This window comes from Athene noctua, chromosome 17, assembly GCF_965140245.1.
Source record: "Athene noctua chromosome 17, bAthNoc1.hap1.1, whole genome shotgun sequence".
Classification (NCBI taxonomy): domain Eukaryota; kingdom Metazoa; phylum Chordata; class Aves; order Strigiformes; family Strigidae; genus Athene; species Athene noctua.
The window spans coordinates 11,496,175-11,514,757 of NC_134053.1; the positions used below are offsets into that span (position 1 = coordinate 11,496,175).

General features: G+C 36.5%; 1 protein-coding gene across 4 annotated transcripts in view; it reads right to left on the reverse strand.

The window, feature by feature from the left end:
- The window catches only part of SPECC1L (sperm antigen with calponin homology and coiled-coil domains 1 like), a 67,311-nt gene that overhangs the window by 28,645 nt on the left and 20,083 nt on the right, over positions 1-18,583 (reverse strand). For all 4 annotated transcript variants that reach the window (XM_074920672.1, XM_074920673.1, XM_074920674.1 and 1 more), the window contains exons 3-9: positions 17,507-17,666; positions 14,992-16,625; positions 12,992-13,199; positions 6,114-6,187; positions 5,412-5,587; positions 3,433-3,596; positions 1,682-1,773 (exon numbers count right to left, since the gene is read on the reverse strand). In XM_074920672.1, coding sequence (XP_074776773.1) covers positions 1,682-1,773; positions 3,433-3,596; positions 5,412-5,587; positions 6,114-6,187; positions 12,992-13,199; positions 14,992-16,625; positions 17,507-17,666 — 2,508 coding nt within the window. The remainder of the gene's footprint in view (positions 1-1,681; positions 1,774-3,432; positions 3,597-5,411; positions 5,588-6,113; positions 6,188-12,991; positions 13,200-14,991; positions 16,626-17,506; positions 17,667-18,583) is intronic.

The following is an 18,583-nucleotide window of genomic DNA, read 5'->3' on the forward strand; positions in this document are numbered from 1 at the left end:
AACAAGGTAGTAACAAAGAAAAAGATGATGAAAATTCATTTCAATCCAAACCCCTTCTCCTCGAGCAGAAAATATTCTCTAAATGCAATTTACATAATTAAGGTCACAAAACCCAGTTGCCTTCTGGATAATTACAAATACTTTTCAGAAAACCACCTATCTTCAAAAAGACAATAGAAGCTGTTTTCATTTACAGACCCTCCCATTTGTTTTTCAGGCAATGTTTCCCACTAATGAGTATCCAGCTGTTAATGACTTGGTTCTATACCAGAAGTTGAATTCAAAATTCAAGTAATTCTGGCAGGTCAAGAACATCAAACAAGAGCTGTAAACCTGAGCAGGTTTGCAGTATTCCAAGAGATTACTTTGGTTCACGGTTAATTTACAGGTAAATAAAGTGAAATAAGCCTTAGGCTTCATCAAAAAGTCTTCTGTCTGCCAAAACTTTAGTCTAGCCCTTTAGAACATGAGATTATTTTCCTCTTCCTACAAGAGCACAGAAATAAAGAGAAATATAAAGACAAATCAACAGGAACAAAGCATTTGTCAGAGAACTTGTCACATTTAACTTCTTTAGAAAACTGCTGTCAAGAGTGACTGAGCTACAGAAGCAGCAGAAGCTCTCACAAAACCGATTTAATTCTTTCTCTTTGCTTTGAGGCTATTTGTTTCATGAAACCCACTCTTAAATTAATAAAAGCTGCACTAGTCTGAGCACAGGAGAACTGTCAGTCTGTTCCAGGTATTGTTCCTTGAGCACTAAAGGCCAATAGGGATACAGATCCTTCAGTTCCCACAGAGGATTTATTACCATAGCATTATGCTGACCTATAGTAAAAATCAAGTTTGGTACTCCTAGTTAGCAATATCTTGAAGGCAACATAAGAATCACTGATATTAAGAGTAAAACATATAGTACATTCTTTGATCTTTCTTTGTGAATCTGGAAAGAATCTGGTCCCATCTGCTTTGTCCTTAAACTTGTTGGCTTTTGCCAAAATCTCACTTCACACAGCTAGTGAGATAATAAAACCAGCAATGACCTATAAAGCTGAGCATTAGAGTACTGATGATGCAATCTTAAGAGTAGCTAGGCTCCTGCAGCAGCTGAATAATGGACAAAGCTTCAGAGGGGACAGGACAAAATACATAGTACATTCACCAACAAGCCAAACTCTCGGTGAGTACAAAATGAACAAAGATAATCAATTCACAATTATTTCATTCCTCTCTGGCCAGGTCTGATAGCAAAAGCCCATACAACATGGGTTACATTTATACTGATGACTGCTGACAGATTCTGCACAGATCTCAGTCCACTGCCTGAAGGGGGATTACTGCTGTTTCCGTGCCAGGCACAGGACTAAGAACTGACAAATAGCAACTCTAAAACTAAGGAATGCAGATAAAAGTTTTCCTCCCATGCTTCTCAGTAGCACAGGAATAGTAGTAGTTGTGAATATTTAACAAGAACTTTCAAATTATGCCAGATCTTGTATTTACAACATGGTTCTCGGTGAAAGGCTCTTTTGTTAGACTGAACATTTTAGTAATTACTTACTTGAGGCAACATTTTATCTTTATTTCCCCACAAAGTCAGCCAATATTTGTACATTACCACCTGTAGTTCCACATGCTCTTCTTTACAAACAAGGATTAAGTGCAGTCATAAACCACATACCTGCATAGGAGATACAGCAGCAGCTGGGGGAGTTTTCATGGGACTTGGGCTCAGGGGAGTGCGAGGAATCGTGGCAGCAGCAGGGCTTGGAACTAGCAGAAACACAGAAAAGAAGCCATCGTGAGCATTGCACTGTTTTGCAGTGAAACAGGAGACTGGCTGTTACAGCAAATTCTCACCCCGTACTTCACATTACTAGTTTTATCAGATCACAACTTTCAGAATTTCAATTAGTAACTGACTGCAAAATCGTTTAAAAGTATGCCTACACATTTACTCCTCTGTAATTACATTCATTTTCTGTCTTGAATATATAATTCACAGTAAAAGCATAAGTCTACTGGGGGTGGACAAGGCTAAGGTGCAGGGTACTATTACCTTGGCAGATGTAAATGATGGCATTACTAGTTCTATGACCTCCAAATAATTAAGGAGATGGTAGCAGGCTCCTGCCACTAAGAAAGATAAAGTTTATCACCTGCTCCTCCCTTCTAGTTTCCAATCAAAGTCCGCAGGTACTAGATATTATATCCCTGAAATTTTGGGATTAAACGACATGTTTAGAAATCTATGGAAACAGACAAAAACTGAATTGGTGAATTAGTCATCTGATTATTTAACAGCATGATCAGACGTGAATGTTGAGGAAGGCAGCAGATATTAGCTTGACATATAAGATTAAAAAGAAGGGAGAGGGTATTTATCATTTTACCAAACAAACTCTGGCACGAAAGCACCTTTATCCAGCAACAGATTATAAAAACCTAAATTAACACTAGGAAAGTAAAAAACTGTAATTACCTATGAACAAAGAGAACAAGCATGGAAATAGAACCATTTACAGAATCGCCAAATAACATGGAGATGTTTCTGTACCTTTAACAAATTTTCAGGTTATAAGCAATTAAAAGTAGATTTGCCTTGCACAGTATGGTACTGTAAGTGTCTCTGGCAATACAGTCTACTTCAGGCCACACCTTTTTGCATCAGAGACTTAAAGAGACATTGTGAATTACATTCAAAACCCAAAGACCCAGCAAGGGAAATATTTTAATCCATACAAGGTCTCACATGCAGTCAAAGCCAAAACCCATGTGTTTCTTATTTCAGGATAATTACTTCAATTCACATTCTGCTCATCTATAGAGGAGGACAACAGTACCTGTCTCTACAATCAGAATTACAGTAAAGTCCATTGTCTCAACAGTGAAATTCCTTTCATTTTAGAAAATATTCTCTGTATCTTTTAATAGGTGATACTGGCTGGACTTTATTTTTAACTTTCATCAGCACTTTTGACTGTAAGAATATAAATTATTAAAAGAAACAAATTCAGCTCTAGTTATTACATGGCTTTTAGAATGCTTAATTTGGCACATTAACTTCACATTTTAATAGTCAGGCTGAAATCAGCTGTGTTTCCAGCTATAATTATGTGTAATATGTGTTTATGTATTTCTAATACAAGGGAGCATTGAATCAAAGCATCTAATCTAGTATATGAGTCATTGGCAACGCGACAATAAAGAAAAAATAAAGACAAGACAAAAAAAGGATGCTTACACTTAACCACAGTGAATGTTCTGTTGTGCAATCCAGTTGAAGTTGGTTTGTTTCAGCCATCACTTATAGGTCATGACAGTACAACAAAATAACTTACCTTTGAATTAGCTAAGCCATTAGAAGTGTCCATGTCAACATATGCAAAATCCTAGCTTGGCACAGCCACTACACTGATTGAAAATAATTACCTTGGGAGGCACTGTCAAATGACTTGATGAGTGTTTTTACAGTAGGAGTTGGCTCTGAGGATGTGGATGATCTGCGACTCAGGCCCATTCCTTGTCTCAGAGCTGCCAAATCTCTCTCTACAGCATTCATGTAATTGTACACTCGACCACGTTCTTCCTCCTGCCTGAAATCAATACGCAGCTCATTTAAGACATTTAAAAAACATTTTTAACATGCAAAGTCTGAAAAAAATCAACACAAATTTGAAGCCAAATTAAAATCTATGGTCCAAACTGGTCATTACATTAATGAAGTTTTCTTTCCACTGTAATTTAGGAATAAATTATCAACCTAAATTACCACTGTAAATTCTTACTGTTTGTCAGCAAGAGAGCTTAAGCACCAGGTGAAAGGTCTATCAAATCAATACTTGAAAGTCTTTATTCCTGCTCCCATCTCTCACACACACATATAAACATGGATAAAAAAAATATAAAAATCTAGCCTTAAGGATTTCACCATTTCACATGAAAATAATCCTCCTGGAGGGGAGAATTTTGTTTCCACCTGCATGAACAGAAAGCAACTTAAATGCATACTAAGGAGGTAAGAATACATTTCTGGCATACATTTTTAGGCAGCATATGAATTAATTTTTTTTTAAAATTAGGTTTTTAGTACAGAATATTTATGGTGATTATTGTATGCAGTGTCACTCAAGAATTGTTTGAAGCAACCTTTTTTCTACAGTCTGCAATAATTAAATATTGACTGATTTTTGCTTCAGACAGTGTAACAGACTTTCCTAACACTTTCCCTCCAATACAGTAGCTACACCACTTCCAAGGAATCTGATTCAATTGTGTCTTTGCTCTTCATCTGCAGTAAATCAAAAGTGAAGAGATGCTTGTGTATAGATAATAATGAATATACTGACTGGAATCAGCTAGCCAATTCTACCTTCAAAAGTGCAACTGTAACCTCAAAGGTTCCCTTGCAAGCAGTAATTGAACAATTACAATTCTGGCTGAAACGTATTTACTAAGAACAGTTCATATTACTTAGTTTTGTGATCTTACTTCAGATAAGATATCTTAGACCCACCACTCATTCATCCAGGTAATCTGCTACTTTCAGTACAACCAGTCTGCTCTTCCTACCATCAGCCTTTCCCCAAGTTTCATAGCCTGCATTATCTCATCCTGCTGGATGCTGGGTTAAGTGTAATGTATCCTATAAAAGCCCATCCACATGGAAAAGAACTGTTTAGTATCTACATGTCACAAACATAATTACTGTAATTGGAAGGTACACGTGTATTCAATCCCTAGAGACTATGTAGTCAGGACTCAAGTGGTGTTGTCCAAGATGTTCCTATGCTATGGATTTGAGGACTTTAATACTTCTGAAAGACATAGAACACAGTTTCTAAATAACTCTAGCACCTAATTCAAGTCACAATGTATCACAGTTTCAATTTTTTAAATTAAAAATGTTTTTATACACAAAGCATCTCTAATTACTCCTGGAAACAATTATCAGTAGAAAGAAAACAGTACAAGTTATATGCAGAACTAGATGAAGGTTTTTCTCAGATAAAAATCCAGCTGTATTTTTAACCATACCAAAAGCTTTGGCAGCACTAATAAGTATTACTGATGGTACAGAAAGGTAAGCACTGCTTGTTTTTCACACTGAGGGGAGTTAAATCATGTCCAGCTGTTAAATGGGAAAAATCCTTCACTTCAACCTGCAGAAGCACCAAACTGAATATTCTTGCACGGATTAGGTAAACAGTATAAACAAACAAGTACTGCTCTTATAAGTTTACCTATTTAAACCCCTGAAAGCCTGAGTAAAAGCAGCTTGTGAAAACACATATCCTCACAGCGAGAGGATTTACAAAAATTTAGAATCTCAATAATAGTTAAGATACTGGATTTCCAGAATTGTACCTTCCCCTACAAAAGAGACAATATCCCTGCTGTCTTTTGCATACTTGCGTGACTTTATTTCCTCCAACTCTTTAGTGAGCTTCTCATTTTTCTCCTGAGCTTCATGTAATCTACGCTTCAGGTCTCCTATCTCTTCCTGGGCCTCAGACTTTATATCATTTGCTATAACCACTGCAGTCTGCAGATCAGCCTGGAACTGACGCCATTCTGCTGACTCCTCCTATAAGTAAATAAAACTTTAAATTGAAAGCAGCAATAAAAATTTTGAAGTCAAAACCAAAATTTATCCTTATTATTCATAGTTTCCCTATGTTGTTACAGGAAATAATTTATAGGCACGATAAAGGCCCTCATGTCTGGCATTAGGTACAACCTAACTTACAAGTTAAATTGAAGAAGTTTTTCTGGAAATAACTAGACTTTTAAGGTCGTGATTTTCTTTACTAGAAACAAAGAAAATGTTCAAAGTGAAGTGGAAAAAAAATTATTATTAAACTACACATCAGAAGACACAGGAATGTTTTCTTCTAAGCCCAATGCCACATCTTTGCAACACTGAAAATTTTTCAGAATTCTTTAGTGTCTGTAGGTTAGTAAATATATTCCCATATGATGCCTGTCTCTCAGAAGTAATTATTTTAATGGTATTATATTTAATCATATTACCTTTTCCACAGTTAAACATGCACGACTTATGACACATTCCCTGTTTACCTTTTTTTTTGAGTTCTAAGGTTTTAACCTACCCGGAGTCTCCTGTGAAGATTCTTTATCTCTCTTTCCATGTCATGCTTTTGGTCCTGAAGTTTTTTAACTGTATCTGGAAAGAAAGTAAAATTCTCTGTAATATATTAGTCAGGGATCTATTTACTTAAAAGAGTAACTGAAAAAACCTGTAAACGCTTTTAGAAACTTACACAGAAAAAACATTTTTATAACCAGTGCCATCTGGAGAAAAATACTATGAGCAGAAATAATTTGACATAACATGTCAATAGGTACATATTTCTCCATGACTAGTGAATGTGAACAGCATAAGCAAACTCAATTCTTAAACAAAATCCAGTCTCTTCTCTACCCTTTACAATCTTAAAATGACAAAGCAATAAGAAAGAGCAGATAAATTAGGTAGGTAATTTAACATGGATAGATCCTAAAAACATGGATGCCTGGGGGCTTTTCTCTCTTCAAACCTAAGCTGCAGCTACACGAAGCCTTTGATTCACAGTTTACACCCTGCTACAAAGCAGCTGACATTACACTCTCAGCCATGCCTTCAATGGGGATAAAATTCTAGTTGTCCCCAGGAATCTTTACGTTCTTGTCTATCAAGCTACTATCTGAAGCTGAAGCAAACTATATTTACAGCAAGGGACAAAAAGTCTATGAGATCATATTATGGAAGAGATGGTCCCCTAAATCTGCCAGCAGCTGCACAAAAGGGCATGCAGCTTGACCACTACCAACTCCTCATGTGGCATCTGCAATTATTACTCATTTCTTACTTTATTCAATACACAAGGACAATGTGATTGACTACTCCATTCTTACAACTAAGCAACTAATGAAGAACAACAACACAGCATAAATTTCTAATTAGCGTGTCACTTCACTGATGCTTGGATTCTAGGATGTTTTATTTCTACAGGGTCATGTAGGTATTTCCAAATTGTAAAAATGATGGGCCAACTGAACACGTTTTTTTGTTCAGGTTCATTATTCCAAGACCTGCTGTGAATAATTGTTTTTCCTGTATATTAGCAATGCTCTTTCCACAAAAAGATTGAAGGTGCCCAATATATTTACGATGTTCAAAATACAAAACCTTGACAAAAATATAAGGAACTACATAGTAAATGTAGGAATATTCAGAGGATAGGTACATATGTTCATAAAAACAGATAGATACAGTAAAGTTTTGTGGCTCTCATTTTCTAAGAAGAAAAAACTTTCCAGTTCTTTTATTTAGGTATCAGGTCTCAGGAAAACCATTAAGCCAGGGTTTATTCGAAGTTACTATTCTACCAGTACCTACCAATGTCCTCCCAAGTAAGCCTATACCTTCAGTTCTCCTGTTATTTCGTCTAAGGGCTATTCTTAGCAATAAAAGTGAGGCTATGGCAGGATAAATAGAAAACAGTAAGCATTACAAAAATGTTTAAATCAGATGTAACAAAGACTAAGAACAAATTTAAGTTGATTCATGCTAATGTGTACATTCAGGAGCTTCAACTATGCTCATAAGAACACTTCAATTTTTCAGCCATGGAATTCCTTTTGGTTCTTCTTCATCAGAAATTCTCAAGTTTTGCCTCAACAGTCCCAAGTACAGAGGCTTTTAATGCCACAGCTGATTTCTTTACAAGAATGATATAAACCTCAGTTGGCCTGAAAACATGACAACATTTCAGGCTTGGAAAAGTTGAAACACTAAAACTGGACAAACATTTCTGTATTTACCTCCTCCTCAGAAGACTGCACATTTTAAGATGTGACCAACTGATCTTTAAGCTTTGAAAATAGGCCTAACAGAGCAGACCACTCAAATCTTATACTACTATATAAGCAAAGCCCTCCAATTTTTAGCTTGTGTCTGTATACACAATTTGTTTGAACTAAAGTTAGCACCAAGATACCACCTTTAGGTCAAAGTTATAGAAGTCATTCCTGTTCCCCACCCTTTTTTCCCTTAAACACATTCTAAAAAAACCTACTGCAAACTAGGTAACTTTCAACAGTGATAGTAAGTCAACATGCCCTAGAGTTTCTAGTAGCATTCTGAAACAAAATCTAGCAGATTACCATTTTCTCTTTTAAAGACAGTTCAAAGAAAATGTGTTTTTAAAAATAAAATTTGCTCTACTACTGAAAGCAAGCTACAGTTCAACTTAAAAATAACCACAAACCAAAAACTATAAATGCATCCAGAGTTAAAGCTTGTGTAATGCCATTGTTTTGAGCCTTTGAGATATGAAATGCACCATTAAGTTTTAGTACATTTATGCTTTGAAGTAAAACACAATGGTCTGAATATTCTGCAGTTACTATAAACAATACAGAGCACTTTGCAGAAGTTGTTGGAAACAGCTCTCCCCCAATCAATCGAAGAGATTTCAAAAACAAAGAAAACACTACCAAATTGCAACTGAATTTGAAAAGTAGTGAGAAATTAAGACTAAGATACATGATTACACCTCTTACAGCCTGAACTCCATTCTTTGCATTGTATCAATTACAGCCTGAAAATTCAAGTAGTCCAAATAGGCTCATAGCCAGCATTTCTCTGTACAGCTGCCTTAGAGTATCCTTCCTTTCTGCATCCTCACAACCTCTATGATGCTTCTCTAGCACACAAACCCCTTCCACCTGTAGGTGATGCAATTTTTAGTATGATAGGACAGGTAGTTTTCTTCTACCATTATCGAGTCCCCTCCTTTAAGAAGCATAGACAAGAAACAGAACCAAGATAAAAAGGAGAGGCAACTATTGTTTAGGGTAAGTGAAGAACAAGGAGACTGTTCTGATGAATGAATAGGATAATCAAAAGTGGCAAACAAAACAGCAAGCTGCTTGTATTTTACTGCATGATTCAATTAAGTCTCCATTTTACAAAATTATATTGATTTAAATCACAGTTTGACAAGGCCTTGCTTTTTAAAACGTAGAAAAATTAATTATGGAAATGCAGGCTACAAATGGTAAAGAAAAGCATTACAACTAGGGCTGGAGGTAGGACGAAGAAACTAAGATATCATCTGAACTTTGTGAGGCTGCCAGAGAAAAAGTATCACTGTATTCTGTATCTGTAATTCTTACTAATTCGAATTAGCAGTTAGAATTTATCGCTATGAAATAAAACCGAGTATCAACATTCAACTGTTTAATTTCAATAGCCTCTAGGGGAAAAACAAAAAAAAAGGAAAAGAAGACTTGTAATATCCAGATATACATAGTAGTTTCAAAACATGACATTACAATTCCTGATAAGAAACACTAAAACAAGTAATCCCAACACAGGGTAATCCACAATGGGCATCTTGCAGTTTCTGTACTAGTTACATTGGTTTGCCTTATACTAGGCTAGTACTTTAATTTTTTAGCATAGAAATGGCTATCTCAGTATAATCACAGCTACCCAGAGTAGTGCCAGCATTACAGTTAATGTAAGAATTATAGCTTCCTTATAAAAGGAAGAGGCACTGGTTACAAATATACCAAAGCTCAGGAAACTTGCATATCAATCTTGCTTTTGAGCTCATCACACAGACAACAGGTCTACATAGCAAGCAAGCTGAATTTAAGGGTCCAACATTAGTCCCCCCAAGTAATAGCCATTAGAAAATTAACATTCAAGTGACTTTTTCAACACTATGGTAAAAAAGACCTAAATATAAATGTAGAAATTCAGTTTCACAACTGCTGTCAAGATCCTTTTCAAAGTGAGATACAGTAGAATTAAAAACTGTCAGTTCCATAAAAGAACAATTTACTCACTGAACATTAGAGATATCAACCTTCTTGCTCACCTACCTTTGTCTAAAAGATTTACTGACTTAGTCACAGATTAAGAGAATGGGTATGCTTAGCACATGTACCTTGTGCTAAATAAATACACAACGAATACTTTCAGTCTTCAGAAGAAACATCTGACAACTGATAAACTAACCTAAAAATATCCATTTTCTGCAAATCAGGAAAGAAAGTTCTCTAAAAAAATTTCCCCACAAACTCTTTATTAACTGCTTGAAAGAATAACGGTTTTTTTCCCCCTTAGTCATATAAAATGACTAATATGCCATCTTAGCTACCCGACTACTGGGAGTTTTCCCGGTCAGAACGGAAAAGCAGAGGAACCACGCCATCTAGCGCAAGGCCCGCCGGCCCTGCCCTGCCCCAGGCCCTCCCGTCCTCCCCGCTACCTACATACTCATCGCCACTACAGGCTGTTTCATCTCAGCTCACTAGGGAGGATATCAAACATACAGGTTAAGATTTCTTACACTTTTTCTTACAGAGTACTAAAGTGCTATGATTAAAACTCCTTACACCACCAGCAACAAGTTCAGCTGCTGCTGACTACAGCTCTGGTCACATCTGGATGGACATCAGAGACATACCGTATTTTTTTAATCAGTGCAATTTGCATCCCACTGTCCACATCAAAGAGATCCCAGTTTTTGCAGGCAGATATATTAACAGCTAAAATGTGACAATTCAATAATCAGATTACTGTAAAAAATGTTTCATTGTATGTTCATTATGCTTCTTTTTGGTGTTTGGAAAGCCCACAATGAAGCGTGCCCTCAGCAGCAGTGCTAGAGCACTTCACATTCCTATATTAGTATTTAGTGTTAATTAACCATGAAGTTGAGCGAACACTCACCACCTCATTTATAAAGCATCTGTCTCCTAACTGTAAAGTCTGTCTTTCATGAATTCTTTAAGTAATAGTTTTCTATCACTTATCATTTATCAGATATCTTGCCATCAGTTTCAATCACCCTGTAACTTTGCATTAGGCAAATTTTCTCCTTAAGGGGTGGGTTACATTTCCTCATATTTTAAAAATCTTAAATAAAAGCTGACTAAAGAAAAACTTTATGGATCTTTATTACACTTGGTTATTTAGGCTGAAAAAACACCATTTTTACAACTAGTGCTTTATATTACCTAAATTTTCCACATTTAAAAGCATAAGCACTGTACATTGGCCTGACAGAATATCAGAACTGACCAAAAGTCTGATCAGCATAACTTACTACTAAGATGTGCTTTTCTGTCATTTTAATACAAATTATTAAAATGATGTCTTTTATATGTTGTATGTACTATCTCCAAGTCCCAGATTTTCTGAGATGCTGTTCTTTGCTGTCACAGAGGCTACCACCAAGAAACTCCTGTACAGGGTTTCATTATGAATCCATAATGAACAGTGTTTTAAAGTGGTCCGAGAAAAATATGCTGTTTCTTCAGGTGTCATCCTTTCTTACCGCCACTAGATGTCACTGTCCCTCTTGCCTATAACTAAAATACTCATTTTTCTTCCCTAAAGGATCACATCAGGCCATCAGCTAGTACAGTTGAATTTTCCAACCTGTTTCAAGAGCAATGAGTAACCAAGACTGTCGCAATTTTTGTTGAAAATTTCTGCCCAGGCAGACCTCTGCCTGAATTTTTACCAGTTTAAGTGAAATATCTGAAAGCTGCTTTGTACCCCCATTGCAGAAGCATCTAAAAACTAGACCTGCCTTGTCATCAGGTATTACTAGGCAAATACCTAAATGTTTACTTGACTATGGTGTTGTTTTCTGTATTAATGTATTTCTGATAATGGAAAAAGCAATGCAAAGAAAAGTGTTCAACATTTTAAGACTTTGCTACAACATTACTTAAGGAACAAAGTCACAGCCACTGATCATGTGCCTCAGCTCCTGCTTTCAAGTAAATGTCTGTCTTTGGTTTTGGAACAGAAAGAGCAAGAAAAAAAATGCAGAATAAAAACCCAGAGCAATTTTGTAAAGAGAAACAGTGATTATCTTTCAAGATAAAGAAGGCTTGCTTAGGGAAACCAAGCTGACAGCCATATGTCTGAAGACACTGAGCTTCAGCTGAATAAACAATTTAGCTTGCTTAAGACACTATTTTTCCTTGATAGCTGACCAATTTAAAATCCTTTCTATTTCCCTTGCTGTTAAGAGGGATCATGCTTTGGGTTTTTTGCTATCTTGTTTAGTCTCTGTATACCGTGAAAGAATGGCAGATAGCTGAATTCTTTAAGTAGCACTGTGCAAATACAGCCTGCCAGCATACAGTTGCCCAAGTTCTCATTTAGATGGAGACTAATTGCAGAATTCCAGACTGTGGTAGGAATGTCTGAGCAGATCTTGGAGATCAGAGAGGGAACTAAGGCACAGAGAGCTAGACAAGTACACAGCAAACATGAATTTCATTATAAGCCCCAACCATTTCTTGTACAGTGGCAACAGTCAACAGATAAAGTTTTACTCTAACTTGCTTGAAGTCTGTCAGATTCATTTCTAAGTTCACAGATCAGTTTCATGATTTGAGCAAATATGCACAGAGAGATATATAACACATCCATATTGCCAAGTCAGCTCTAACACTTGTAACTTTTGGGGCCTTCATTCACCCATTTTTTCCACTAAAAACACCTTTCTTCAGATGGGGGAAATCATTAATCAAAAACATTCTCAAGCTACCTGGTAACTTCTAAAATTTGGGCACTCAAAAGAGAAAGTACTCTTAAAAAACACACCATCAAAACATTAGATCAATCATCCAGTCTCTAAAATGCACAAGGAGCACACTATTATTAAGTCTGTAATTACATATACTTCTACTTTGAAAAACAATTTGAAAACAGCATTATCAGATGTGATATTCTCAATTCACAGATTTTCATTTCCACACCATTACCGGGACTGGAAAAGCAAAGCCAACCTGATTTTTTTTTTCCCCTAGTGTATAAGGGTTCTGCAAAGCCCTGTCTGACTTGAATTCAGACATATGAAAGACAAGTGAAAAGATTTTCATTCTTACAGCATTCTACTTCAGCTGTTCTTCAATTACCATTTCTCTCACAATAGAAACCCATAACACTTACTCTCCAAATCAGATATGATGAGATTGTCATGAAGCTTCACAGCACGATGCTGCTCTACTTCATCCTCCAACTCAAAGATAGTTTCTTTCATGTCACTTCTCTCAGTCTCTTTTTCATCTAGTTCCGTCCGAAGCTTTTCTAGAGTCACATTCAGATCCTCAATTTGTTTCTTGGCTTCTTCTTGGAACACTCTGTATTCATCTTCAACCTGAAAAAAATGTATCTTAAAAACTAAAGTGGTTGCATTTTCAAACACACTTGTAGTTTTGTAACTACCATACTTACAATATATGTCTGCAACCATAAAAAAGTATGGGATAAGAAGTCAATGTAAGCCTTTAAAAATGTGTTGTTCTAGTGCAACTATTTTCCTGAGCCAAACTCTTATGCCCAAGTTGAATCTATGAGCATTCCCCAATTACTCTAACAGCAGTATCCTGTATTCAAGTGAAGCAACAATACCATAGTACCAAGGCTCTGATTTCATGAGCAGCTGATCCAATTTAACATCTAGCTGCCATGGAAAAGGGAGGAGGTTGTGGGGGGAAGCTCTTTATCTTTCTTCCTCTTGCCAAAAAAGAGCCGGCTCTCCTGTGCGCATCAATTTTAGCGTTTGGTGGACCTGTGAGATGATTCATTTCCTTAACCAAGTAGCAGGATTCACATTTGTATGAGAGTTGAAGTAGTTCCAAGAAGAGTCTTACAAGCTATTGAACTGAATTTTAAAAGTAACAGGGAAAGGAAGAGGTAGTAGACTTCTCCCTTTCAGGAGCAGTGAGGCTATTTTATCCTGCCTCTGAGACTGCAATGTAAGTAACAAGAGGCACAGTAACACATTAACCCAACAGCAGAAATAGGCTGTCAGAAAAAGAGAAATTAGGTTCTGCCTTCGGGTGGGTCACCACAGTCAGGCACCAATTTTAATAGACAAAACGCCCTGCTTTAAATCATGTTTCAGTATTTTTTATTTTAATAGCACTACCCAACTCAAATGACTAAAATTTTTTTTTCTCCCAAATTAAGGTTAATTCTAACTGGCTGGTGATCATGACTAACATGTTGATTTGCAACTAATATATAGTGCAGACATTAAGTTTGACATAGATTTTTCTCATGAGAAAGATATACCTTTACATGCATACTTAAAGTTATTAAAAATTTTTGTTTCTTATTTTTACATTAAATTATGGTAGATGCTTTTACTAGACATATTTACTAGATAAATTGTTGTATCTGAGTCAAAACAGCTGTTCTAGAACTAGAAATACACATTTCAATTCAAAGCCCAGTCAACACACAAGCTGCTCCTGGATGGATCATTAGTACAAAAACCCTATGCATATTTGCCATATTTAATAATTGTTTAAAAGCTTATAATTTTTTAAAATTTAAAAGTAAAATATGTATTCATTAAATTAGGTAAAAATGTCTACCTCAAAATTACTCATTTTTTGATTGGAGAGAGAAGAAACTTTTCTGCTTTCTTTATCATTAGTTTATTCTAAGTTAACTGAATGAATTTGAATAAGCTGAAACTTAAAATATTCTCTCAACACTTGTGAAAGGTCCTACGAGTCATCGACAGCTGGGTTATCACTTCAAGCTTTGATTCCCAGTACTTTCTCAGTGACATCCTCCTTCTACTAGTTCAGCACTAACTCCTTGAAACTCCTGCAGAAGGCATGTAACTTAATCACAAAATTCATACAGTATCTTAAATACTGTTCAAGTTTGGCCCTTGAAATATGTTGCAGTTCACATACCAACATTTTTAAAAAGTAACACAACGGTTACCCTGTGGCTGAATGTATCCATACACCTTTTTTAAAAAAGGTCCTCACCATTTTCATAACAGAGGTTAAAAGAAAGTAAACAGTCCTAACATTACTGTAATCCCATTAGCGTCATAATTAATCCTTTACTTCTAAAAGAACTACAGTGACAACAGTAAGTCATGGTGAATATGGGATGTTAAAATACAAGTTTGTTTTAAACACTACCTTAGCAATGGCATCTTGCAATCGATTGGCATCGTTGCGAGTGTGTGCCAGCTCTTCTTGCAGACTACTGGCTAATGTCTCCGCTTTTTCTTTATCCAGTCTGACACTCTCCAGCAAATCTTGTATATCTGATTTATCTCCAGAGTTGTGTATAGAATACAACTCAGCCACTTTCTGCTTTTCATGCTCTAACTGAGCTTTCAGCCTGTTCATCTCAATCTGGTCACTGGCTACTGTGGCTTTGTACTCCTCTAACGTAGATGCTATTGCTGTTTTGCTTTTCTGCTCTGACTCAATAATCCGTTCCATGTGGTGGTTTCGTTCTTTTAACGCCCCTATCATTTCTTGGGCCTCCTTGTTGTCTTGTTCTGCCATCTTCAAAGTGTTGCTCAAGTGCTGCTGAACACCTAACAGCTGCTCTCGCTCAAACCGAGCATTCTCTGCAAGGTCCATATAGCGCTGCTCTAACTCCATGTAGCGACCGCTTTTCATATCTTCATCAATTACATAGGAAATGTGGTGTTCATCTAAAAGGGACCGAAAATACTCGATCTGACGGCTGAAGTGTTCTAACTTGTCACTTTGCTGGCACAAAGATTCCATAAGGATTACTTTTTCCTCTCCAAGTCTTTCATTCTCACTGTTTAGTTCTTGTGTTATTTGTTGCAAATCAGCAAGCTCTTGAAGTGTGGCTTGGAGCTCTTCAGCTGTACTGTGTTGATTCTCTTCCATCTGATGTATCCGTTCTGTCAGACAAGCTACGGACACTTCACTTGCATTGCCACTGCTTCCCTTCCTAGATCTTTCTATACTTGGTACACCTTCAGACTCCGAAGATGATGGAGCATCTAAGGCATCATCACTTGATGTCAGTGGCTGATAAACTTCACTGCACTCACTGTCTAAATTATCCATGGAATTACTATGTTGGTTGTCCATCAAAGTGTTTTCATCCTGACTTAACAAGTCTTCCATTGATCCAGGCGCAGAACCTTCCACCGAAGATGTCAAAGTACCACCACCATCGCTGTGGTTGCCAGCTGTAATCTCCGGACTCAAAGACTGATAGCCAAAGAGTTTTTCAGAGTTGTCCAGCCTTTGTTCCAAAGAAAAGCCTAATGCATTTAGTCTGTCTTTTAACATGCGATTCTCATTCTTCAGCTGGTTGAGCTCTTCTCGAATGGCAGTGTTTTGTTCCTGTAACTGTAGCAACGTAGACTCTACATCAGTTGGCTGATGGACAACAATGGCCTCTTTTTCTTCAGATTTTTCATCACCTTCAAGCTGATCTTCATTAAGCCCCAGCTGAGCACGCATATCCCTTAGTTCATTCCTCAGATGCAAGATTTCTACATCTTTAGTTTTTGCTAATGTCAAAAGATCGTTCACCTTTGCTTCCAATGCAGCTTTGTCACTGATTTGATTGTCTGATTTGGACTTGCTCATTCGAATATCCGATTCTGGATTGGTGCGACTACGGGAGCGTTTTGCCAGTAGTGTATCATTGGTCCCTGGCCCAGTCAAAGGCAGCTTTTTGCTCTGGCTTAAACGAGAACGATCACGTATTCTTTCTCTAGAAGAGCTTGACTCTTTATTTCCAGATGAAGTGCTACGCTTAGTTGTGGAACTTGTACCTATATGTTTTTTGAAAGTTGGAACATTAATTTAAAATACAATATCTGTAACACAAGATTGTGTATTTTGTACCAGCAATACAGTGGCTGATTTTCTGAATCACACTGGTAAATACATTTCATAAAATACATATATACAACTTTAATCATGAATCAGTGAAGTTATACTTTAATTGATACATGCTTTACCAATTGCTATGCTTTACCAGTATTTTGAAAACAAGTTAGACCTTAAAGTTTAACATTTGTAAGTTTCTTGTCTTCAACAGCTTCTGATAAATTGTACAACTGCAGCAGTGTTATTCCTACAAGTTAAGGTTTTTTTGCATTTTCATCTCATTTCATGAAGATGAGGATAGATTATTAGTACTTTCTTTTCAGATGCTTTACAGCTTTGCAAGCAGTACTAGATTCAAAACATAGCAATGGAAGACAAGAAACATTTTCATCCATATTGCTAACACACTAAAATAATCTCACTTTTCTAAACAGTTTCTGAAAGCTCTCTTACTTTATTTCTATAAAGCAATACAGAATGCCCAAAATGTTAACTGCAACAAGTGATCACATCTTAAAGATTTAGTGCTTGTGGCATGGATTTTTTAAGACAAATGAAATGATTTTGACAAATTATGATTCTCTAGATTAATAGTATTACCTAGTTTTATATAGTAGTTGCCTAATTGGTACTGAAAAAATTAAAAGGAACACCCTCCAAAAAGGCAATTACATTATTAAAAAACAGAAAAAGAGCACAGGAGGTGTACGATTTGGCCGTGGCCTTCCTGACTGCTTCATTAGGCAGCTTGGATCCTCAATAGATAGTAGGAAAATAAAAAGCCACCCAACCACCATCTTTAAGCATCAACATATCCATTTACCTGCAATAGTTTTGGGTTTATTTTCCAGACTGTTCATGGTCGTCCCTGAAGCTGAAGATGCTGTTGAAACACAAGTGTTCTTCTTTGCCTTGACACCATTGGTCATTGTCACTCCACCACCACCGGCCATCCCTGCTAAGAGGTCATCATTACTCTTAGTCTGAAAGAAAGGGAAGAAGCAGCTTTAAGACAGCTGTCTGAGAAGTCTGCATAGCCAACACTTCTTCTGTTAAAGATTCCATCAGTTTAAGAAGTACATATTTGACTAGTCATGTGTCTATGGAAGAATGTTGAAAAGTACAAATGCACTACTGTGCAGGGTTGGTAAGCTGAAATTGAACTTAAGTTCCTACATATGATTGACAATAGAAACTGAGTCTTCCCCTCTCACAGACAAAATGATTAATGTCTCAATACCAAGGAGGAAAAAAAAAGTTAAGGAAACACAACACAGTGTAACACTTCTCAGTTTTGACTGAAAGTTTGCTTAAGCATAAAAATGAAGACAATTCTTAGATAGTTAAACCACCAAATATTAGGAAGTTTGTATAATGTCCTTCAATAGAATATGATAAAGCTTTTTTTGGCAGACAGGTTCACAACAAAAAGACCCAACCAAAGAACAATAAAAATCAATGCAACACTAATAAAATACCCTTTCTAGCTCAAAATACGAAGCTACAAATCACTAGAGACTACGACAATATTCAGGGGGAAGCCACCCTCACAATATATCCTTCCCTTGTTTTCATGCTCTTTACTAGGCACTCTCAGAGACAGGATGTTTGTTTGATGGACTTTTTGTCCAACCTCAGATGATCATTCCTGAAACTACTGTTAGCCACAAAAGGTGCCTGGAATGTGACACAGCAGTAAGCACAGGAGTCTCAAGAACCAGATTCCCAAACAGAGAATACATCTTTCTGAATAAAGCAAACTCTAGAAATAACCACATTCTTAAGTTTTAATTGGCAGACTTTACAACTCTTTAAAATGCAATTTTTCAAATGGCAAAACAAAGTATGCTAAACATTTTTCCCATTATAAGGGAAAGGAAAATTAAAAGAAAACAGCTGT